This window comes from Myxine glutinosa, chromosome 12, assembly GCF_964187855.1.
Source record: "Myxine glutinosa chromosome 12, kmMyxGlut1.1, whole genome shotgun sequence".
NCBI classification, from domain to species: Eukaryota; Metazoa; Chordata; class Myxini; order Myxiniformes; family Myxinidae; genus Myxine; species Myxine glutinosa.
Window position 1 is genome coordinate 75,090,464 of NC_136272.1, and position 24,636 is coordinate 75,115,099.

The 24,636-nt window shown below is 42.4% G+C and overlaps 1 protein-coding gene across 9 annotated transcripts in view; it reads left to right on the forward strand.

The window, feature by feature from the left end:
* LOC137437528 (R3H domain-containing protein 1) overlaps positions 1-24,636 on the forward strand; it is a 166,744-nt gene that overhangs the window by 118,209 nt on the left and 23,899 nt on the right. For all 9 annotated transcript variants that reach the window (XM_068131922.2, XM_068131927.2, XM_068131929.2 and 6 more), the window contains 6 exons: positions 4,325-4,465; positions 6,016-6,127; positions 7,047-7,109; positions 12,135-12,166; positions 15,187-15,243; positions 23,557-23,828. In XM_068131922.2, the coding sequence (XP_067988023.1) occupies positions 4,325-4,465; positions 6,016-6,127; positions 7,047-7,109; positions 12,135-12,166; positions 15,187-15,243; positions 23,557-23,828 (677 nt within the window). The remainder of the gene's footprint in view (positions 1-4,324; positions 4,466-6,015; positions 6,128-7,046; positions 7,110-12,134; positions 12,167-15,186; positions 15,244-23,556; positions 23,829-24,636) is intronic.

Here is a 24,636-nt window from a genome sequence, read left to right on the forward strand (position 1 = left end):
AGCTTGTAAAGGACGGGGGTGATGTGGTCACGGGTCCGGGAATGGGTGAGTAGACGGGCAGCGGAGTTCTGAATGTATTGGAGTTTATTGGTGATTGTTGAGGGTGAACCATAAAGGAGGCTATTGCAGTAGTCCAGACGGGAAGTGATGAAGGCGTGGATGAGGGTTTCTGCAGCCACGGAGGAGAGGGATGGACGGAGACGGGCGATGTTTTTCAGGTGAAAGAAGGCTGTCTTTGTGATCTGTTTAGTGTATTTGTCGAAGGAGAGGGTTTGGTCAAAGATGATGCCAAGATTCCGGATGTGAGGGGAGGTGGATACTGGGAAACCGTCGATGTTGAGGGCAAAGTTATGGGTGGACTTGGTGAGCGTTTTTGGGCCAATGATGATTATTTCAGATTTATCACAGTTAAGTTTGAGGAAGTTGATTTGAAGCCAGGATTTTATTTCAGTGATGCAGTTTGTCAGGATAGAGTGGGTGGCGGTGGAGATGGACTTGGTGGAGATGAAAAGCTGGATGTCATCGGCGAAGCAGTGGAATTGGAGACCATGACGGCGGATTAAGTGACCGAGGGGGGACAGGTAAAGGATGAAGAGGAGGGGGCCAAGAACTGAACCTTGGGGGACACCTTGGGGGAGGGGAGCAGTAGGGGATTTGCAGTTATTGATGGAGATGAACTGACGTCTGTCAGAGAGGTATGATTTAATCCAAGAGAGGGCAGTGCCGGTAATGTTAAAGGTGGTTTCAAGTCGGGTGAGGAGGATGGTGTGATCGATGGTGTCAAAGGCGGCGCTGAGGTCGAGGAGGATGAGAATGTTGCGGTTGCCAGCGTCAGAGGAGAGGAGAAGGTCGTTGGTGATTTTGAGGAGAGCAGTTTCAGTACTGTGGTTGGAGCGGAATCCGGATTGGAATGTTTCATACAGGTTATTGGCAGAGAGGTGATGTTTGAGTTGAGTGGCTACAGCGCGTTCCAAAACCTTTGACAGAAAGGGTAGGTTGGAGATGGGTCTGAAGTTATTTAGGGTGTCAGGGTTTAGTCCAGGTTTTTTCAGAATGGGGGTAACAGCAGCAATTTTGAGGGATGGTGGGACGATGCCTGTAGACAGGGAGGAGTTTATTGTTGCAATGATAAGTGGAGAGAGAGAGCAGGAAGGGAGGCCTTGACAAAGCTGGAGGGGATGGGGTCAAGAGTGCAGGTGGCAGTTTTCATTCCGATGAGGAGTTCAGAGAGGTCAGTAGGGGAGACTGGGGAGAATTGAGACAGGGGATGGCAGGATAAGGGGGGGCAGGTGGTTTGAGGGGGAGCGGGTGCGGCGGTGGTCAAGCTGTTGTAGATGTTTTCAATTTTGCGTTGGAAGAATGAAAGGAAGGAGATGCAGTTGTCTATTGTGAATGACTGGGTGGTGGTGTTCAGGGGGCTGAGGAGTTTGTTTATTGTAGAGAAGAGTGCTTTTGGGTTTCCGGAGCCAGAGTGGATAATTTGAGAGTAGTAGGCGGAGCGGGCGCGGGAGAGGGCATCTTTATAGTGTTGTATGTGGTCCTTGTAGGCCTGGGAGTGAACTGTGAGACCTGTTTTATTGCGGAGTCTTTCAAGTTGGCGAGCACGAGTTTTCATCAGGCGGAGTTCAGGGGTAAACCAGGGAGCAGAATGGGTGAAAGAAACTGTTTTGGTTTTTATAGGCACAAGTTGGTCAAGGCAGGAGGAGAGAGTGTGGTTGCAGTAGTCAGTGAGGTCAGAAGGGGTGTGGAGGTCAACGAAGGGAGAAGTGGACATTTTTTCAGAGAGGGTCGATGAGAATGAGGTAGGTGAAAGAGCGTTTAGCTTACGGAAGTTGATAGTGCGATAATGCCTTGGTGCTGGGGTGGGGATGTTGATGGTCAGAGTGATGGCTAGGTGGTCAGAGAGAGTGAGGTCGGAGCCAGAGAGATGGTGCAAAATTAGTCCAGTAGAGCAGACAAGGTCCAAAATGTGACCACGGTTATGGGTAGGAAAGTTGACATGTTGAGTGAGGTTAAAGCAGGTGAGTAAATCAGTGAAGTCAGTGGTTAGCGTGGAGTCAGTGGAGTCCATGTGGATATTGAAATCACCAAGGAGGAGGATTGAGGGGGAGAGGGAACATAGCTGGGTCAGAAAGTAGGAGAAGTCAGACAGGAATGATGGGTGTGGTTTGGGAGGGCGGTAGACAACAGCCATGACTGACTGTGTGTGACCAGAGAGTTTAAAAGCCAGGTGTTCAAATGCTGGAGCAGATGAGATGGAGATGAGGTTGGTCTTGATGTCTTGTCGGTGAATAACGGCAATTCCACCACCTCGGCCCTCCGAGCGTGGTTTATTGATGTAAGAATATCCATTGGGTGTGGTGAGGTTGAGCGTGTAGTAGTCCAGTGGTTGTTGCCAGGTCTCAGTGAGACAGAGAAAGTCCAGTTTATTTTCCAGGATGTAGTCGTTCAGGATGAGGCATTTGTTGTTGAGGGACCGGGTATTGAACAGGGTGAGCTTGATGTTGTTTTGTACGGTGGGTATGAATCCAGGTGATTTGGCCAGGGTTCGCAGACAGGAGGTGCGATTTTGTGCATTGTTGTGACCAGGTGTGTTGGGACGATGAGTGGGAGTGCGCTGAGCCGACCAGAGGATGGGGATGGAGTGACCTGATTGTAAATAAACAAACTTACGACCAGAGCCACGGTGAATGTACCTGGGTCGACGCAGGAGTCCATTCGATTTGATTGCAGAGATGCATGATGGGGTGGAGCGGGTTTTAAGCAGGAGAAGCCTTGCGGCGGAGTACCGCAGAGCCATGCCAGCAGGAGCGAAGGGACGAGCACGAGGCCAAGGGTGAGGAGGCGAAACAATCGTCACAACCCACGGGAGTGGGCCCGAGGAAACAGCGAAGGAGCCGAGCAGGTGAAGCCAGGAGCAGAGCCGGGACCATGCAGAGGGCAGACAGGAGCGAAGAGACGAGCACGAGGCCAAGGTTGAGGAGGCAAAGCGGCAAATGCAGCGGCAAACGACCGCCGCCGCTAATCAAGATCACGGCGGCAAACCGCCACCACCGCCGCTGCAAACAATGGGCACAACCCACGAGAGTGAGCCCGAGGAAACAGCGAAGGAGCCGAGCAGGTGAAGCCAGGAGCAGCAGAGCAGAGCCGGAACCGTGCAGAGGGCAGACTCAATGGCCAAAAATCCGCCACGACCACCAGGAAAGCAAGATACGGACAATGGTCCAGTCAGAGAAGCGGCGAGCAAGTGACGCCAGCATCCTCTCACGACCGGACCGGAAACGGAATGAATTGACGAAGAATTATTTTTTAGAAATCTCGCGGCTGTAGGGGATAGTTTTTCACGGCCGGAAATATCCGAAGTTGAGACGGAATTCACCGAATTAATCAAGAAGGAAATTTTATAAATTTTAATCTCATCCAGAATAAAAATGGTGTCATTTTGAACTTGGTACGGTACCTACTACCAACTACCTAACCTACTGATGCCATAGTGATGGGTAAAATAGTGGCAAGAGGCTTTGGCTTCGCCGGCCCATTGCGGCTTTGCAGTCGGGTACTAGTATTTATATTAGCTGCCTCTGATGTCATCGACCTTCGAGTACACATGAAGTGCCTAATGGAATGACTTGAAAACTCGTTGTTGTACCCCTTGCCGTTAAAAAGAAAAAAGAAAAAAATCCTGGCGCTTGCACTGCCACGCCATGTGCCGTCATGGCGCCTTAGAACAGATCAAACATTAGGCTTGGTGGGAAGCTCGGTATGGGTTGTTCGCTGGTGTGTAAAAAAAAAAAATGTACATGGAAAATATAACTGGAACGACTCGCCATATATTCACGAACATACACAGTATGAAAGGGAACTGTTTTTCAATACTATATAAGTTCTGGTAATATCTCATGAATATTCATGAACACTCCATCTTTGGAGTTTCTGAACGAATACAGATACTACTATTTTATTACTACAATAAACATGTTTCGTTTTGGAGTAAATTAGAAAAGGATTTGTGAGTAATTGGTGCCACTTTTCCAATGCTTGACTTGTTTGAAGTTTGACTTCTTCCAATGGGATGTAAATCTTACTTCACATTGTGGCAAAATGCGTAATGTTGCTGAAGACAATGGCATAAAACTTTGGCCTCAGGACTAATCCATGGGTTGTCCAAATATTTAAAAGTTTTATTTGAATGTCAAGAAAGGAATTCCGTTGTCAGAATCATTGACTTATTTTACCCAAACTTTAGATTGTTTAATCTACCCAGTCTGATTTCGCTTTCAATTGTATTATCTTGATTTTCACCTCAATTATCTTCTTGCTGCAGCAGCCAGTACAAGAAATTTCCTCCCATGACCTCTTATCACCGTATGCTTGTTCACCGTGTTGCTGCCTACTTTGGAATGGACCACAATGTGGACCCGACAGGCAAGGCAGTTGTCATCAACAAAACGGGGAACACACGAATGTGAGAACCACCTCTGGCCGTTGATTCTCTATTTTTTTACATCATACTATTGTTATCTTCCTTGGGTTAGCAGGATAATTTATGGGTTTGCACACTTGCCTTTGAGCTGTCAATTCTGGGTTCAAATCTCGACTTGGCTATAAACGCCTTAATCATCCTGGTGTTTCGCATGTATACTCCCTCCATTGAAATTACATGAAACCAAAGTACCCAGCTGCTAGCACTGGTTGTTAGTGAAAATTGAATATACCGTACTATGGTCTTTCGTGTATAGTGGGTGAGTTATTGTCAGTACCCTCATTAAATTACCTGTACTTTCCTGTCAGTCAAATGTCAGGCCTGGCCATCCAATTTTAATACGACTGCTGCCAGAACAGTTCACCCCTACTTGACCCCATGTGAGCTTTATGATAATTGGGACCATTAAAGAAGGAAAAAATCATTATATTCCTAGTTTTCTTTTAGCCTTCCTTTTCTCCCTCCCCACCTCTTTTTTTATTTTCCCAACTGTTGCTCGGTCCAAGGAATGTTCCAGCTGCAGTTGGGCTGACTCAAAATGTTAACTTCCCAACTGATATGTCCACTGCCACTACTTTTAACAGCCTCAATTAATCCCTCGTTCTTATTGGGTCTGCCGGGAAACGTTGTTGGCTGACATATTTCACCAACTGCTGGCCAAGCCTGACGTTATGACTGAAGGTGACAGGAATTTTGAATTTATCCAGAGTGCTGGCAAAAACTCATCAACTCCTCAAAAAGGATGTCGTAGGATCTTTGATCTCCACCAACCAGCTGGCAGACGGGACACCCAGTTAAATGTCCATTGATGCCTCTCCCTGTCGGTGAAACACCAGGATGAAAGTTTACAGCTCTGTGATGCAATGCTTCCTCAGGCTTGACAGCCCAGAAGCAAGTGCAGGTACCTCCAGGCTACCATGCCAGCTCAAAGATGCAGTGATTTGTTGGTAAACGTAATGTTTCTGGTTATTGTCATGTCGATCGATATATATGCATCTATAAGCCTGGCAATATGTATGAGCTTTATGTACCCTACTTGCCAATGTATATGTATCTCATATATGTACATACCAACCAATTGATTTCCCAGCACCATGCAAAGGATTGTCATTTGGTTTTTCAGGTGAATTAAATTACATCTGAACCTGACCTGCCTTGAAAGTAAAGTTCAAAGTTAGAGTTTTCTGACATGCATATTTTATTATGAACCTCTAACCTAAACATTATGGTCATCTGCTTGCCTTTTCACCATTTGTCTTCCTTGGTCTGGGTTCTCTGGCCATCTTTGCTCGTTCGTCTTTCTCTTCTCTTGCTTGTGAAACATATAACCCTGATATTGCCAATCACAATAAGACCTTTGAGCTAATGGCATCCATCACATGTGCGTTAGTGACATCTTCTACACTGTTTGGCAAAGCTCATCTAGAATACTCCGACATTTTATTTCTATCGTCATCATGCTTTGTGACACACCAATGCAATTGCCATTTTTCAATGTCTCTATTCGTGCTGTCTGATCACGCCACTGACAGACCGGAACAAAGGTTTGGCGAGCATATCGAGGAAGAAAATCGGAAGGATGAGTCACTGAAGTGGTTTATTCTCAAGAGGAATAGCTCAAGCTTAGAGCATGAAGACTGCCTGGTACATCACAATTGCACCTCATCACCCCTTTATCTCCCTGCACCTGGTTTGAAATGCTGCCTTTATGTACATGGTTGCCATTGTGTGCAAAGTAAAAGACTTTTTAATGTGACCCGAAACAATTTTTGAGTCATTCTAATTCTAGAAAAATTTGATTTCTAAACAAGATATCCAAAATATGTACATTTCCTTTTCATTTATTGTGAAGTGGGATCAGAGCCTTTACTCAATTAATTTGATTTTTCATTTGGTTTTGATCCAATTTAGTATGGGTTTTCTTCATTCCCATCTACATGTTAAATGTGCAAAGAGTCTGTCTAAACTTCAGTCGACCATACATATACACAATATGTGGATATACCTTTTGATGCTACATTATGGTATTGTCAGAGTATAGATATGAACTTGATTAGTTAATCCTTATTTTCTTAATGGAATAAAATAGAAATGGTCTCATTTCATTTTATAAATCGGGTGAAACTAGCAAAGCTTATTGAAACTAGCAAAGAAGCTGTCTTTACGGATGGGTTAATTCCCCACTTCAATGATATCTGAAGCCAATTTTATTTCTTTTAATACTGGCTCCAACCACTTCCGGGAGGTTTAATTAATTTTTTGGGCAAGTTGATCTTCACGATATTTGTCATGTTCTGGCATCTCTGCCTTGTTGTTTACTCTGAAAATGTTAATATGAACATGTCCCAAATATTTGGTGTCCAGGAGTATGAATTTATTTTATCACCTAAAACGTTCCTGTGCACACCCTGCGTACAACCACCAGTGTTTACGTTATTCCGTCCAGTGGTTTAGGATGCATACAAGTCAAAAACGCAAAGACACTTCTCAAATCATATGTAGTTTTATATAAACATATAAGTTTGTTTATTTATTTATTTGTTTATTCTTGTGTTTCCACCAGAATCGTGCTGGAATGTTGCATGATGAAAATAGGAGCAAGTCCTTTGAGGGTCTTGAGGAGGATGTAAGTTTTCTGAGGCACCTTTTCAAGAAATTATTTTTCACCCGTATATGACATTTGTGTCCAATAGGATTTTGATGCTCATCAAACTTAAAGACCAAACATATTCGCAACATGATACCAAAAAAACAAATCGTGAATTTCAAATATATATTCGAAAATAGACATTTATCATAGGTTTGAATATATTGATACTGGGTGGCAGTAAGATAACTGATATCTGCAGGGAGTGGTGTCCGTACAACAGATGACATTTGTTCTTGAGGCAACACTAAAAATGGCAGATTAACTTGAGCCCATTGCGTCAGCTGAAAATAATATTGGGTGTCTGGGCACCCTGCTGGTGCTGTCCATTCACTGATGCATCAACCAATAATTGTTTGCAAGGAAAATATTTATAACTGTTGAAGAGCATTAAATCACCACATTTCTGCTCGCCACATTCGCCACAATTTTAAACTAATCTTCATGAAACTTCACAAAATGGTAGAGTTGTCCATAAGCAAGAAGCCTATCGATTTTGAGGTCAAAAGGTCAACAACTTTGTCATAATTTTAAAATCATCAATTTTCATTTGATTGACTTGAAATTTGAAGAGGATTTACAGATCGGGTCACTTAATTCAACCACCAATTATTTTGAGGTCATAGGGCAAAAGGTCAAAATAGGTGTAAGGTCAACAACTTCAAAGGTGGAATTTCTAAAATCCTCCATTTTCACCTGATTGACTTGAAATATCATGTCATTGATATTGAAATATCATGCATTTGCATATCGTGTCGATGAATTCGACTAGCAATTACTTTTAAGGTCAAATTTGTTTTTTCGGGATTTCGCAAGTATCGTGCTCTGCATGACATATTTCTTGTTTGTCTGTGAACAGCATATCTCAAATTCAGATGAAATTTGGTGGAGAGGTTGGGTGTGTGACGAGGACAAATCGATTCGATTTTGGTGAAGATCCGAATACGGATCCTGATACGAGATTTTTATGATTATTATTTATATAAGTGATTCTTCAACATTGAGTGATAGGACCAATAATGATATCTAGCATGATATTTCAAAAAGTTGTTGACGGATTATGACAAAACTAAGTGAATCAGTTGGTTCGGCGACAAAAATAAGTCGATTTGATTTTGGTTAAGGTCCGGATCCACATCTGGCCTATCAGTCAATACAAAATGTAAACTGTTCAGTCTGGTGGATGTATGAACTCTACCGAGTGCCGTTCTAGTTTTTATTGTTTGTTTTTTTTGGTTGTTTGTTTGTTTTTTTCAAATGAATGCCTTCTCTTTTTGTAAAATGTACATCATTCCTTTATTTAAATAGCTAGATGGATGCAAAAAATTGCAGAGTCCCCCTACTCTCCCCTATGCCATTTTCCTGTCTACCATGTGACCCTCCCCACCCCCCGCCCTTTCCATCCCCTCTGTCTAAACACCTCCTTTCCATTCCAAACTTGCTTTCCCTTCTTTTTCTATACGCACTTCTCTACCCTCCTTTTTGTTCTCCATCTTCCTTTTCTCTTTCCATTTTCATTATTCAGAAACTTGAATCTTACCATTAGATGGGAAAAGCACTCAGATTGCAGAGCCCGTCATGAGCAAAATGCAGGCGAGTAAGTGATCACTCTCCAAATTTTTCTCCTAATCGAGCAGAGGCGAGTGATTCAATTTAAGGGAAAGTAACTCAATATAAGCAATACGACAAAAAGTTGTTTGATCTTATAAATTTACAAGAGTTTTTTGTCAACTTACAACCACAGTAATAATGAACACAGGAGTATATGACATTAGACACAAAAATTAAACAAATCAATACAGACCACGATTGAATTAATGTATGTACACAAATAGACAATTTAAGGGTGTGGATTGAGAGTGGAGTGACTAAAGTGAGTGAGAGGCAGGCCTTCATATCTTGGACAGACTGCTCGTATAATTTGTGGGCTGGTAAGGCAAAGGGGAGGTAAGCCCTTCAGGTCAAGACAGCTGTTCACTACCATATCAGATCATCCCCATTCCAAAACAATTATCTTTTCTACACTCATAAACCCATCCTCCCTAGCCCTCCTGCTTCCAAATTTCCAGTTTTCCTTCCTGAGAATTTCCTTCTGGATCCATCTTATCCACCTTATGTGTCCTTTCCTGTCGCTCATTCCTCCCGACACCCATTATTTGTCCAAGTCTCCCTCTGTCTTGGCCTTCAACTCTGCTGTTGGTGTTTCCCCCTCCTCTCTCTACTGTTCCTTTTGCATCCTGTTACCTCCTGGTCCATTCAGTGTTTAATGGAAAAATAAAGTCATTTCTCCTCTCTTCTTTTTGGGAAGTATACCCAGGCAATATATTGTGTAACAAAAATGGTAGTGACACACTGCAAAATACAGAAGAGAACAGAATTGGTAACCATCACATTTACCACCTTCATATTCCTAATAAAAAAGCAACTATTAGCAGGAAATAGAAATACAAAGGGTAATGGCACATACAAACAGTAGGGTGATATCCAATTGAATGGGAAACATGCAGCACCCGTGTCCACACCGCATATAATATACATACAATGTATATAACATATGCGATGACATACTGGTGGAGCTACCATCCCCAGAACATAGCTAAATCCATGCTAACAATACATCAAGCCGAGGGACTAGGCTACAACTCAACAAGCAAGTTTTCAAATAACCCCGCAAATGTGCATCACCGACGATTTACAACAACGCGATGCAAGTTCGCTTGTATGATCGTTTATGACATTTACACCAATAAACAATACATATAAGTTACAAAATATAGTAATGCAATTACCGTCTTTCTATTCAATTGACCCATCGACCACCATTATCGTATGTCGTCGCAACCCTCGAGGCAGAAGTACAGATCACGTGACATCTGAGTCAGCTTATGTACTGACCTGGCATGCAGGTTATGCCACGGGGTAACAGAAACACTTCAACTCGAACTACCTTACTGTCATTTTAAACAAGCGATAAACCATGGTAAAATATTACTGTTCACAAGTGTAAGAACATGGAGAAGAGGAAGACGTTGTTTCTTGGGTTTGTTGATCTGGAGAAAGCATTCGATAGGGTTCCACGTGAAGTATTGACATGGGCATTGAGGAAGTTAGGAGTGGAGGAATGTTTGATCAGAGTAATGATGGAAATATACGAGAGAGCGCGCACAGCTGTATGGACAAAGGACGGGAACAGTGGTGAGTTTGAGGTGAAGGTGGGAGTGCATCAGGGGTCGGTACTAAGTCCACTACTATTTGTAGCTGTGATGGAGGTGCTGGCTCAGAATGTAAAGGAGGGTTTACCGTGGGAGTTGTATGCATTTGCTCTGGTGTTGATTGCGGAGAGTATGAATGGACTGAAGGAGAAGATGAACAAGTGGAAGGAATGTATGGAGGCAAAAGGTCTGAAGGTGAATATCGGAAAGACGAAGGTGATGGCAAGTGGTAAAGCATGTGGTGAGGTGGAAAGAACTGGGAAGTGGCCGTGTGTTGTGTGCAGGAAGGGTGTCGGAGTGAACTCCATTCAATGTACAATGTGCGCTGAGTGGGTTCATCAAAAATGTAGTGGTCTGCGAGGGTCATTAACCAGTGTGGCAGCTACATTCAAGTGTAAGGTGTGCACAGAGGGAGCTGCAGATGGAGAAAATGTTGAGTTGGATCTTGGAGACGGTGTGAAGCTGGAAGGTGTGAAAACATTTTGCTACCTAGGAGACATGCTGAATGGAGAAGGTGGATCAGACTCGGCGACGGTTGCTAGAGTGAGATGTGCATGGAAGAAGTTTCGGGAACTGAGTGGCGTGCTGACGAGGAGGGGAGTGTCGTTGAAGTTGAAGGTAAAGGTGTATGCTGCATGTGTGAGAAGTGTTATGATTTATGGGAGCGAGACATGGGTAATGAACGTGGAGCAGCAACGAAGGCTAGAAAGGGTGGAAATGCGAATGGTTCGGTGGATGTGCAGAGTATCATTGAGAGAGGAAGACAAATGATGAATTGCGAAAGATGATGGGAATAGAGCCTGTGATGGATGCTGTGAAGAGAAACGGGTTGAGATGGTTTTGTCATGTGTTGAAGAAGGATGAAAGTGACTGGTTGAGAAGAGTGATGGAAATGAATGTAGAAGGAAGTAGAGGATGGGGAAGACCGAGAAAGACTTGGCTAAAGGTGGTGGAAGAAGAAATGCGGCAAGGGGATTAACAAGGGGAGATGCAGAAAATAGGAAAAAATGGAGAAGATTGTCATTGGGACCGCAAGGCTAACCCCCGCTCTAGCAGGGAAAATGGCCTTATAATGCCTGTTGTTGTTGTTGTTGTACAAGTGTAATAGCTCTTCCATGAACCTTGACTCTGGATATCAAAAATATAGGCCAACGACACATTACTTGCCCCCAAAGAATGAAAGGCGAGTATAACGTGTGTGCCAGCGATCGCTCGCCATTCATGACGAACTCTGGATTGTGATGCTTTCTCGATTTTGATTTTTTTTTTCATTTCCCCCCTCCCCTCTCCCACCTCAGTCATTCATGATATTTAGCATACAAGTATATTTTGTGTAATAGGAGGTTACAGAAATATAATTCACAATGATGCAGATCAATTCAAAACATGTTTGGGTTTGGTATGTTTAGCAATCCCATCTGAGCATCACTCCCACTTACACCACAGTGGTGATACTAATGTTTAAATCCAATATGCTATGTTAATTTATCCTTTGAATTCTCATGCTGTAAGATGTAAAAGTACAATAATATCTCCTGCTATCCTTATCCTACTTCTCATGTGCAAGCTCTTCCAGGAACTTAGCTCACTGTTAAAATAAAATAGCATGAGGAATAAAATCTTACCCTTTCCCACTACTGACCCTATTAATAACGTTTTTCCACAACAGTCCAGGATTTATGCCAGCTCAATTTAATAGTGATGACAAATTAAAGTTTTGTTGTTGTTGTTGTTGCTGACACCATTTATTCATATAATTTCTGTATGCTTCATTTTGCTTCTCGTCTTTTAGTCTTCCCTGGCGTATCCGCTGCCTGAGAGTAGGTAAGACTTTCCGACACCCACAAGCTAAGTAACTAAAGAGATGGTGAACTGCTAACAATGCTAAATGCAGTGGCAGTTTGTGCAACTGCTAATTGTCTGGTTCTTGCAAGACTATAATGTTTTAGAAGTTGGTATTAGTTGTGTGACATTTGTTTCTGGACTTGTTGGACCAATGAGATTGCTTACTTCCACTAAAGTGTATCCCTTCATGGATTAGTGAAAAGGATACTGCATTCTTCCCAATCGTGTCGACTGATAATCTTGAGATTGTTTCTTTCCTTTCTTTTTGTTTTTTATTTCCTCTAAAAACATGATTGATCTATACTATAAAAGGAGCCGTGTGTGTGTGCATGCGTGCGTCTGGGTTCCACCCGTTGGTTGGACAGTTCGCTTGACTCCACCCACAATTTGTATACTACAGCCACCAAGTTGGTGCTTACTGCAATGTGAAATTAAAGACATATTTGGAGCTGTCATATGCAAAATCGCCATGCCCTCCCTATAAGTTTTCCATTCGATGTAAAATGACCAAAGCTGCAGTTAAAAGGATTTGGAGCTGATAGGCATCACCGGCCAAGTGAAGATAGGCCTCAGTGATTGAGTCAGCAGTCTATTGTCTATGCACTACCCAAATAACTGTGGCATTCTCTCAAGCAGGGTTTTTCCCACAGAGGATACACAGGTCTTGATATTATTTCCAACTATTTTCTCTTCAACCACTTGACCAGGGGTCATATATGACCCATTGTATTGAAAAAGCTTCAAGACCTCACTTCAGGATACGAGGCTTTATTGAAATCGATCTTTACATCCTACACAAAAGACAATAAACAGTCCCGACAAAGCAAATAAACATGATAAAGCATTTATAAAAGGGTCAAGCATTCCAAGACATTAGTCATCAATCCCAGTCTCGTCTTACCAAGAAGAACCAGCGCACATCTCAGCATAACTCATTCAGCAGATAAGATATTGACTCTCGAGCACACCGAGCGTTCACCCATAAATAGGCCGGCAAGATGCTCCACGCCAATGAAGGCTCTTCTTCTTCTTCTTCATTTTCACCACACCCATGTCATTATAAATGTCTTTATTGAGGACTTCTGGGAATCTTGTGACATTGTGAAAGAAAACATCCATCATTACTTTTAACGATGTGTATATATGCACCATCAATAAGATGCTGTAATTGGTTTTGGGTGGTTCATTTGCACAATTGACCTGCTCATGGTCACTTGAGAGTTGCAATGCTATGGGTTTTCCGCATATCTCACGGGACTGTGAGTTGGACAGGCGATTGTGACGGGTTTCTGTTAAGTCGGTGATGGCATGGTAGTGGAAGGGAAAGCATTAAATATTCTGTTGTTTCTATGTGGGAATGCCCATTTGCTTTTGTGAGTGGGAGGTGGGTGAGGAGGGGCGGACAGATTTGGGGTTGTGAAGGTGGGGTTGGGGGTGCGAGGGGAAGAGTAAAGATGGGACAGATTTGGAAGAGTGGCGTTGAAGCTTTCAGCGAGGGGGGAGGGGTGGCTGAGGACTTTCGGTGGGGGTAAGGAAGGGCATGATGTCTTAGGATTGAGAGGGGAAGGGTGAGGACTTGGGGTTGTGTGGGGGCTGAGGACCTGCTTACCTGTCTTTAAACACTGCTGAACCAATAAGATTATCTGACTTGCATACCTGTCTTTTAGGAAAATTATTTTGGAGAGGAAATACTTTTTTTTTTCCTCAAAATGTTTAGTTTTCTTGTATGGGGTTCCCATCTGAGCACTTGTCTGAAATCCCATATACAGTGATTATTAGATATTTGCCAAAATTCCATTGATGTTTTTCAGTGATCCTATGAGTTTCGACCAAAATTAGTTTTGCTATAGTAGGACACTTTGAAACCAATTATTAACTAGAATGGCACTCGGTGTAGCGCATACCTCCACCAGACTCAACAGTTTATGGTTTGTATCCCACTGATAGGCCGGATCTACATCGTCTTTAACCAAAATCGAATCGGCTTGTCCTTGTCACCTACCCACGCAACCAACAAGTTGTTTTCATAATCCGGCCATATCTTTTGGAAATATCATGCTATACTGTATATCATTTTGGTCCCATCTCTCAATGGTGAAAAATCAACTAAAAATTATTTTATCCGGATCCACATCTTCACCAAAATCTAATTTATTCATCCTTGTCACACTCAAACTGCCGCTATCCACAAAGTTTCGTCCGAATTCGTCCTTAACTTTTTGAGATGTCCTCACAGACAAACAGATGAGTGAAAACACAACCTCCATCCACCTTCGGTGGCGGAGGTAATGATCGGCCGGATCTGGGTTCAGACCTGAACCAAACACTAATTGGCTTGTTCTTGTCATCTAACCAACTCATCCACCTTAGGCTTGTCATAACTTGCCCACAATGTTTTGATATATCATGCTATATATCATTTTGGCTCCATCTCCCAATGGTGAAGAATCACTTAAAATAAAATAAAATTCCCTTATCTCGATCAGGTCTTCAAGAAAATCGAATCAATTCGTCCTTGTCACACAACCAACCTGTCCACAATCCACAATGTTTCATCTAAATCCGTCCACAACCTTTTGGGGTATCCTGCTCACAGACAAACAGACAGGCGTGAAAACAGAACCTCTGTCCACCTTGGGTGGCATTGGTAATTATAGTATTTTTCGGTGAATAAAAATATTTTGATTGAACAATATTTGGATGTATTCTTGTATTACACTTTAAAAAACATTCTATCATCTATCCTTCATTTTGTAAATGGCATCATGATACAACACGAAATGACTGATGTTTGTAAGGAAGCTTCATATGTAAATTGCAATTAGCAAGATCCCAAAACACGATGATCGAGTTGATGCACGAATAACATAAGTATTGAACTTTAACTTTATTACAACCTATACAATGTGTCAGGTACTTCATGTCTTTTGTGGATTTGTATGAGGTTTTTTAACTTCGTGATTTGGTTGTGTTGATGTGGTCTTGTACAATTCCTGCAGGGTTTTAGAAAGATCCTCCTTGACTGACAGCACCCAGCATCGAAGACAACTTTTCAGGTCTGCCATGCATGTTGATGTGCTACAGTCATGATACTACAGAAATATGTATCTTGATGTAAGTGCCCGTTGACATGCAATACTTTCTTGCCTGCCATGATCTTTAATTTCTTATTGGTCCCTTGCCAGTTTAACCGGAGGGGACTCTAGGTTGTTTTCTCCATCCATCTGTCTGTCCATCCGTCCGTCCTTCTGTCCATTCCACTTGTGGTTTTCCAGACTTTTCCCCCATACCCTTTAAACTATTCAACTGAAACTTGGTACATTACTTTATTATGATAACTTGCAGAACAAGTATGAGTTTTGTGGCGTTCTGTCAATTTTTCATGGAGTTATGCCCTTTTTGGACTTAGTAACTATCACATATTGTACATGGGTCAGTTTTATTATCCATGCTTTATAATATTGGAAAATGTATGATGAACCCATGTCTATGATTTAGGATCTGGGATTCGCAATAACTCAATAGTGAGGAGATCCTCTTGGTTTGGTACATCACTACTGAATCGCTATGAATCGATCATTGCAGCAAAACTATGAGGTCAAGCATACAGAAACTCCATTTAAAAAGTGATGCATCATTTAATTAAACTAGTGCAAACAGGATTACATTAATTTTTTAAAATTTGTAACTTGGAGCACACAGCTGAGCTCTTAACTTATCGTTGGAGAAAGAACCTCAGCAGAGTTTGACCACAGAACATTCAATATGTGCACACAATTTGGTGCTTGTGTTGAATCAGACACAAGTGTCTTGAAGAAAGTCAATTGAGATTGCATCTTTGAAAATGTAAAGGTGCTTTTTAACACTTATTGCAGGAGGTCTCCTCAAACAAAGTATGGAACTTCCTTTTTGATTGCAAGTAGAAAGTACAGATGTGTAAGATTACCCATAGTCATTTTAAAATAAACTCCTTTAACAAAGGCTGGGAATAAGAGACAATGACAATAAGTGAACTAGCATCACATGGAGGCCAAACCAAGTTGGGCAGATATTATCCCCAACCTGAAGGTTGTTAGTGAGTCAGCTGGGTTTTTACTGATGATGAAATAGTGACCCAGCAGTTCTTCTGAAACGTACTCAATTTCATGATGCTTAGGGGAAAAAAATGGAATTTTAACCCTTGACCCCTGAGATGGCCCGTCCAGTGTCTTTCCCAATAAGCCTCCACTGTACCCAAACTATGGGCAGAGGTGAAGATATACTGACATGGAAAGCTGGAGGTACAAAAATAAATTAACGGATTCTTGTATCAAAATAACTTGTGTAATCCTCAAAGTCATAACTAAAGGAAAGGCATAATTAAGCCTTAACACCTGTGGCACGATTTATTGCAAGTGCCATAGGCTTAAGGTTTAATATCGTAAGTGGCACAACATTGTTGATGTGGCCTGATTTTGTGTGCGTGTGTGTGTATGTGCACTTGTGTCCAGTGCGATGATTTGATTTGTCATTGTTTTTTGGTGGAAAATCCACCACTGTATGAATGAATGAATGATCGTTTTAAAGGCAATTTTCGCCGCTAGAGCGGGGGTTAGCCTTGCGGGCCCCATGACCTCATGGTTCCCTGTTTGAGGCAATGTTTTTATGGCCGGATGCCCTTCCTGACGCCAAACCTTGGTCACGCTCTTAGGATGCGCAGGGACACGGTGTACCTATTCTAAATCGGGGTACACACCGGGATCATTCATCCCAGCAAGCTGGTACTCAATTTGCCGACCTCGGAAGGATGACAGGCTGAGTCAACCCCCCTGGCGTTAATTCAGCGATCGACCGGGATTCGAACCCAGGATCCTAGGATCCCAAGCCGGCACCCTAACCGCTAAGCCAACACCAGGCTATTGTATACTGTTATGTATTTATTTGGTCCTTATTTATTTGTGAAAACGACATTTCAAACTATAAAGCTGATGCAACTAAACAAAATGAAAGATAAAGCAAGGCAGCCTCCAGCTGAACTAGTCTCACTGGGGACTAAGCCGCTCCTCAGAGGATTTTGGTTCCTCGGCAAAATAATGCTGTAGTTAACTCAGATGTCCTGGCTACAGGAGACAGCCATTCAGTGTTACCAATGGGGAACACTTATCCGAACTCAAAGTGCGTAGATGTGGGACTTGCAATTGCAAAACCTGTCCTATATTTGCCACAAACCATATCATTAATTGTACAGTAACAGCTAGATATTGCAAGTTAAAATTAGCCAAATATTTAATTACATGTAAAACCTCAAACATAGTTTACTTATTGACTTGTAGCAAATGTGTGATGCAATATGTTAGTGAAACGATGCAGATATGTAATGTAAGAATGAATGCACACAGAAGTGGTACAAAAACAAGACCAAAAGTCTAACAGCAGCGTAGCCGGGCTTGTAAAATATTATAAACCACAAACACACATGATTAGCTTTTTAAACAGTCGCTAATGCTATTTATAACATTAAACAAAGAAATTTGGAGGAAACCAGACATCCGTGAGGTAAGTTTTACTTGCAGAACTGAGCGAAGATCTACTTTAATCTATATACCCTGCAAGGGTTAAGTGTGTGCTCATTTACCATGCAGCTAGCTAGTGCTTGCCAAGCCAGCCGTTCCTTAACGGTTTTGAATTGAGTGCTTGCTCGAATGCTTAAACCACTTGGTGATCTCTCCACAAGAAACTTGGTAAATGAACACACACCCAATGTTCTTGAGACCCGACCATACATACATACCTGTAATCTACATACCCCAAAGAGGAATGACCCTTTCCGCAGCAAACGTAGTGAGCGGGTGTAGGCCTACTAGTAAATTAAAATGTCGGTCGGTGAAGTCAGCCGTCGTAATGACATCATAGATGTAATGACGTAACGGGGACAAAACTGTCGCTACTTTCATATACAGAAGATGATATATTTTAACTTCCAGTACGTTTGCAGTCACTATGAAGTGATTAGTGTTACGATTAGATTTACCATAATATTAACGCTATGTTATCATTATTTCGAAAATGATATTACTATCAAAAAACCGAGGCTAATTCCTTACCGTTAAAAAAACCGCGTTATTAATATTTGTGGCGAACACCGCTTATCTCTGAGTCATGAACCATACATCGCTTCAATCCATTAACTTCGTATTCATGACATGAGGATTAAAGTGTTATGGTTATATTTACTATATTATTATGACTAGCAACAGTACCCGCCTTATGGGCGGGGCTTCAGTTGGGAAGCCCAAATGAAAAGGCAAAATATCAGAAATTTAAGGCTTTTTTTTTATTTTAAACGATTCATATAAACATCCGTTGAATCATATCACACGCAAATCATCAAAATCTAAATAGTACATGGCGCCCATTTTGAAAAAAGATTGAATTCTGTAAAATGGAAGCGGCGGCTGCATGTCTTTCTCAGTCGCACGTTTATGTGTGAAAAGTGCACGCCGAATCTCTAACACGGAAGCGGCCGCTGCACCTGTTTCTCAGTCGCTTTGCACACGCTGCCATGTTACTTTGGAGCCGCACGTTTATATAGGAAGACTTGGTCAGGAGTCAATCTACTCTCTCCTGGTACGTAGAATAAACAGTATTTGTAGAATTTCAACAAAAGCCACATCACTGTTCATATCGGTAAATATTATTCCATCGTGTTTGGAAAAATTGGAAAACTTGGAAAAATTGGAAAAACAATATAGCCTATTTTACTCCCAGGGGTCCCAGGAATGCCCACCCAAAATATCGTTGCGATCGGTTGAGCCGTTTTTGCGGTACCTTCGAATGGACGGACGGACATTTGGTGAATTACAGTAAGATTATTATTACGAAAACGATACACTACTGTATTAAGAAACCTGGGCTTAATTTGTCCGAAGCGGTACGAAGATGAGGCATAACGCCGAAGGCCTATACGTACCCGTATTGTTGGAAGAGACGTAACGCCGATGCTTTCGATATTTGATGGTCATTTTAACAATCGGTTTGTTTGTGTTTCACACTGAATGAAAAACGTAATGGTAGAGCATGGCGATTGTGATATATGACAGGTTTGACGATATGTATTGCCTGAACGAAATTGGAATTAAAATGGCGCAGTGTGGAGAGTCAGCCGCTGCACCGCCGTAATGACATCAGACGCAATCACATCACCGTGTCATGTGACCAGATCCTCAGCTGATTGGTATACGTTTGAGGAGACAGACATACATACATACGGACAGACAAATCCTGTTCTAGACTGCTTAGCCCTATGGGCTATGCCGTAAAAACAGATAAAACTACTGGTTGTCAACTACTCACTTGTCACTTTACGTATGGATATTGTCAAAATGTGAACTTCAGTGTTCAGGTTTGTAAAAAGATAAGCAGAAATGGCCGGAAAAAGAATTGGATGGAAGGTAACACAATCGCACAATTCCGTAAACGTAGAGAACTTTTCTGAATTAAAGAATTACAACTACCTACCCTTATGGATTAAATGAAAGAATTCATGATACATACTTCAAAATAATGGACAAAGCATAATCCCCTCTGTTTTTACACATTACCACGGGATTCTCAGAGACAGAGTACACAATTATGGATGTAAACGTCTAGTTAGACACACCACAACAAATCGTAAATGATTGGTTAGATCTTGACGAATCAAATACTGTACCTGTAGATTACTTAACAGCAGTATAATTAAGATCAATCTTTAAAAAAAAAAAAAAAACTGAAAGAAGTTTGGCAAATCAATAACAGATCGGAAGATAATGCTTATGAGGAACTACCAGTGCAACACATGGAAGCAATTCTCAACATGATTGACCATATAATGTACAAAAAGAATCCGAAAGAAGTTAATCGAAGAAAAGGCAATGACATCAAAATTATTATTTGATAACAAAGGGGTGGAATTGATCAATGCAGAGACTATAACGGCACTCACTCGGCAATTAATAGGCATGTCGATTTTCATCCGGCTTATCATGCATTGCACCCTCAGCTCAAACACCAGCAATCTGTGTGAACTGTTAATCACTGAACAAAGGCACAAATGATTAGGTGAGCTGTAGAAATTAGTTGATCTCAACCGGGATGCCAACTGAGGTGGTGACGGACAGAAAGATGACCATTTTGATTTTGTGTATAACTGACAGACTTTGTATGTAGTAAAAGTATGTTAATCCCATCTCCGACGTTGGCTTCGAGTAAGCTTGAAACGTTGGACAAATAAACCCTTCCGTTACAGTGATCGATTTTATTTTACCTTCAAATATTGCACCTGGGATACAAATCTTCTCTTCTACATATATTGTTATAATCCAGTTTGAATAACAATATATTATAACGATTCACCACTGATGGTATGAAATCGCATAATAACTGATGTGTATATATATACACACACACACACACACACACACACACATACACACACACACACACACGACACAGACACAGACACAGACACAGACACTCACACACACACACACACACACTAAATGGCCAAAAGTATGTGGACACCCGAACATCATACCCATATGTGCTCGTCGAACATCTCATTCCAAAATCATGGGCATTAATATGGAGTTGGTCCCCCCTTTGCTGCTATAACAGCCTCCACTCTTCTGGGAAGGCTTTCCACTAGATGTTGGAACATTGTTGTGGGGATTTGCTTCAATTCAGCCACAGGAGCATTAGTGAGGTTGGGCACTGAGGTTGGGCGGTTAGGCCTGGCTCACAGCCGGCGTTCCAATTTATCCCAAAAGTGTTTGATGGGGTTGAGGTCAGAGCTCTGGGCAGGCCAGTCATGTTCTTCTACACAGATCTCGACAGACCATTTCTGTATGGTCTTCACTTTGTGCACGGGGGTATTGTTATGCTGAAACAAGAAAGGGCCTTCCCCAAACTGTTGCTACAAAGTTGGAAGCACACAATCGTCTAGAATGTCATTGTATGCTGTAGCGTTAACATTTCCCTTCACTGGAACTAAGAGGCCTAGGCCGAACCATGGAAAACAGCCTCAGACCATTTTTCCTTCTCCACCAAACTTTGCAGTTGACACTATGCATTCCAGCAGGTAGCGTTCTCCTGGCATCCGCCAAACCCAGATTCGTCCGTCGGACTGCCAGATGGTGAAGCGCGATTCATCACTCCAGAGAACATGTCTCCACTGCTCCAGAGTCCAATGGTGGCGAGCTTTACACCACTCCAGCCGACGCTTGGCATTGCGCATGGTGATCTTAGGCTTGTGTGCGGCTGCTCGGCCATGGAAACTCATTTCATGAAGCTCCCGATAAACAGTTGTTGTGCTGACGTTGCTTCCAGAGGCAGTTTACAACTCGGTAGTGAGTGTTGCAACCGAGAAGTTTTTAGAAGAGTGAGTGTTTCTAGGTCTTACACGAGCCTCGATCTTGTATACAAAAAAGAAAAAAACCAGACAATTTTTGCGCCCTTCAGCACTCGGCGGTCCCGTTCTGTGAACTTGTGTGGCCGACCACTTCACGGCCGAGATGTTGTTGCTCCTAGACGTTTCCACTTCACAATAACAGCACTTATATTTGACCGAGACAGCTCTAGAAGGGCAGAAATTTGACGAACTGATTTGTTGGAAAGGTTGGTGTCCTATGACGGTGCCACGTTGAAAGTCGCTGAGCTCTTCAGTATGGCCCATTCTACTGCCAATGTTTGTCTATGGAGATTGCATGGCTTTGTGCTTGGTTATATATACCTGTCGGCAATGGGTGTGGCTGAAACAGCCAAATCCACTAATTAGAAGAGGTGTCCGCATACTTTTGGCCATGTCGTGTATATATGAGAAGATTTGTATCCCAGTTGCCCGGCACAAATCTGGGGAGATGTTTCAATGTAGCCGTAATGGTCAGCTGAGCTTGTGGTCCTGGGCCAGGTTACAGCTTTTCAACTTCAGGTCACATACCATACCTATGGTATCGGCTGTTGAACCAGTCAAGAGTTACACTAGTTGGTACCATACGCCTTGTCCCCAATTATGGCCAGCGATGCTGAGGCATACGGTACGGTCTTTAAATGCAGCGTTATTTGCCACAGCCAATTAATCCCTTAACTGGCTTTTCCTTAATCACCAGTGAAGACCATGACAGGCAAAATTCACCCCGATGTATATTTAATCACAATCAATGGTCACACGGGGAAGGGAACACAAGGAAGGAACGGAATAAATGATGTCAATAAAAAAAAACCCTTACTCCTACCGATACTTACGCCCACAGACCAGCAAACAAACTTTAATTATTTAATCCTTATTGGGCCCAATCACACATCGGTCGAGCAGACAGGGTGAATTCATTGGACAGAAGAAAATACTGGAACATCAGGTAGGATCCAGTAGTTTGTAGATCATCAGTTTTGGCTGCTTGTCAGGGACAAATGTCTCCCTTGTCCGGCATGGCTCAGTGTGTGAGGAGATGGTGTGTGAGGAGATCTGGTGTAGCTCTGGTGCAGGCAGCTCGTGCCTCTGGACGGACTGGAATGGCAAAGAAGTGCACCTTTCCTTCCAGCCGATTCCGCTGGACTACTCCCTTCCCCTCGGTGCACCCGCCTTTATCACCTCTGGCTTGTGCAACACATCTGATGTTCCATGTTCCTCCACTCTCTCACGATAGACCATTGGTCTGGGGGCAGGGTGACCCCTCCCATAACCCTTCACCCAAATGTCATGAGATGATTGGTCATGGCTAAAGGCACCTATGTCATTCTCCCACCAATACTAGCACCGTTGGCCTAGCGAAACACTAAAAGAGACACCTCGGACAGATTACAGAGGGTAGCACTGTAAAAATGTGGTCAACAGGGTTGATAATGTTAGACACAGGCATTGAGATGGGGGAGGCGGTGGGGGGAGGTGGGGGGTAGGTGATAGGATTCTGGGCTTATTTGCTCTCGTCAGGCCATCATACTGCATAAACATCTAACCAATAAGGACCAAATTTGTCTGTTAAATGCAAAATGTGAAAAAAAAATTGTCTAATGAATGGAAAAATTAAATATATACACACCATATGCGAGTTTCAGAAGGTGGAACGAAGACCTACCAGGTCCAACTTTGAGACCTGGTACATCTCACTTCCATCTCCTGAAAAACACCCACGTGTAGAGATAGCAGCCAACATCACCTTGCATGCACACTGCACAGGCACACATGGAGGTGTATACTTTGAGAACCTGGGAGAGCTCCGTTCCACCTTCTGAAACCCATATATGGAGATGACCAACAACACACACACACCAACATGTATTACTCCAGTTGGATCATGGTATGTACTCAGTAATTGAGGCAATATATGTAATTTTCTCTTTTGACCATCCTGCAGGAGGTACCGCAATGGTTCTAGTCGTGGATCTGGAAGCCAGCACAGCAGTACAGAGACTGAAAGCAGTAGTGGGGTAAGCTGTGGGCCAGTTTGTGGAACCTCACGCAAATTAGAAGCCCGGCCTTGGAGCAGCACGGATTCTGAGAACTCACACCGGCTGTGTTCAAGACCAGCAGTCACCAAGGCAAGCAGCTTCAGTGGAATCTCCACCATGCTGCTTCGTGGAGACAGCATCGGAAGCAACCACAGTGGAGTACCTCTTTCCAAAACAAGTGTGTTTGGACAATTTTACTTCTCATGTTGCCAAATTTCCCTGTGGCATTCTTGCATGAATGTTTCTTCAATTTATTTTATAATCCATAATCAAAAAACTGTTCATTATTCTATATTACTTGTTGTCTAACTTCCACTCCCTCACCTTCCTCCTCCCTCCACATCTTCCATCCAAATTGGCAGATTATTAGCATGGTTAATTAACATACAATTGGTTATTATCAGGTGTGGATCCATGATTTTAGGTTATGGGGGAGGAGGGGGGCACAAATATTTACATTGCACTGAAAAATATAATTTTGTCGGGCAGAGCGAGGGGAACATTTTTTGTGGGTGTTTTTTTTTTTGTGATAAATTCAAAAGGCTATTCCAAGTATAGACAAATAATGATGTTCTACTTTTGAAAAGAAGTACTCGAATGAAAAAACTATTGCTCAAAATGCAACATTTATTTTAATTATTGTCTTATCATAGAAATCCAATTGAATGAAAAGGAGACATTGCATAGAATGAAACAAATGGCATAATGATTAAAACAAATAAATTGTTCAGACGTAAGCTGCAACCAGATAAATAACCATTAGGCCAATAAAATTGATGTGTGACGTCACTGCGATTGGCTGATGAAACCGATTTAATCAGACACAAGATTCATTAATAATATCTGCTCACCTGCTCTCTGCTCACCTTCACTCTTTCATTCCTCTTTACTCCCACCTCTGGAACAAACTCCCTCACTCTCTTCAATCCCACTCATCCCTCCAGGTCTTAAAAACAGCTGTTCACCACCATCTCTTATCTTCCCCC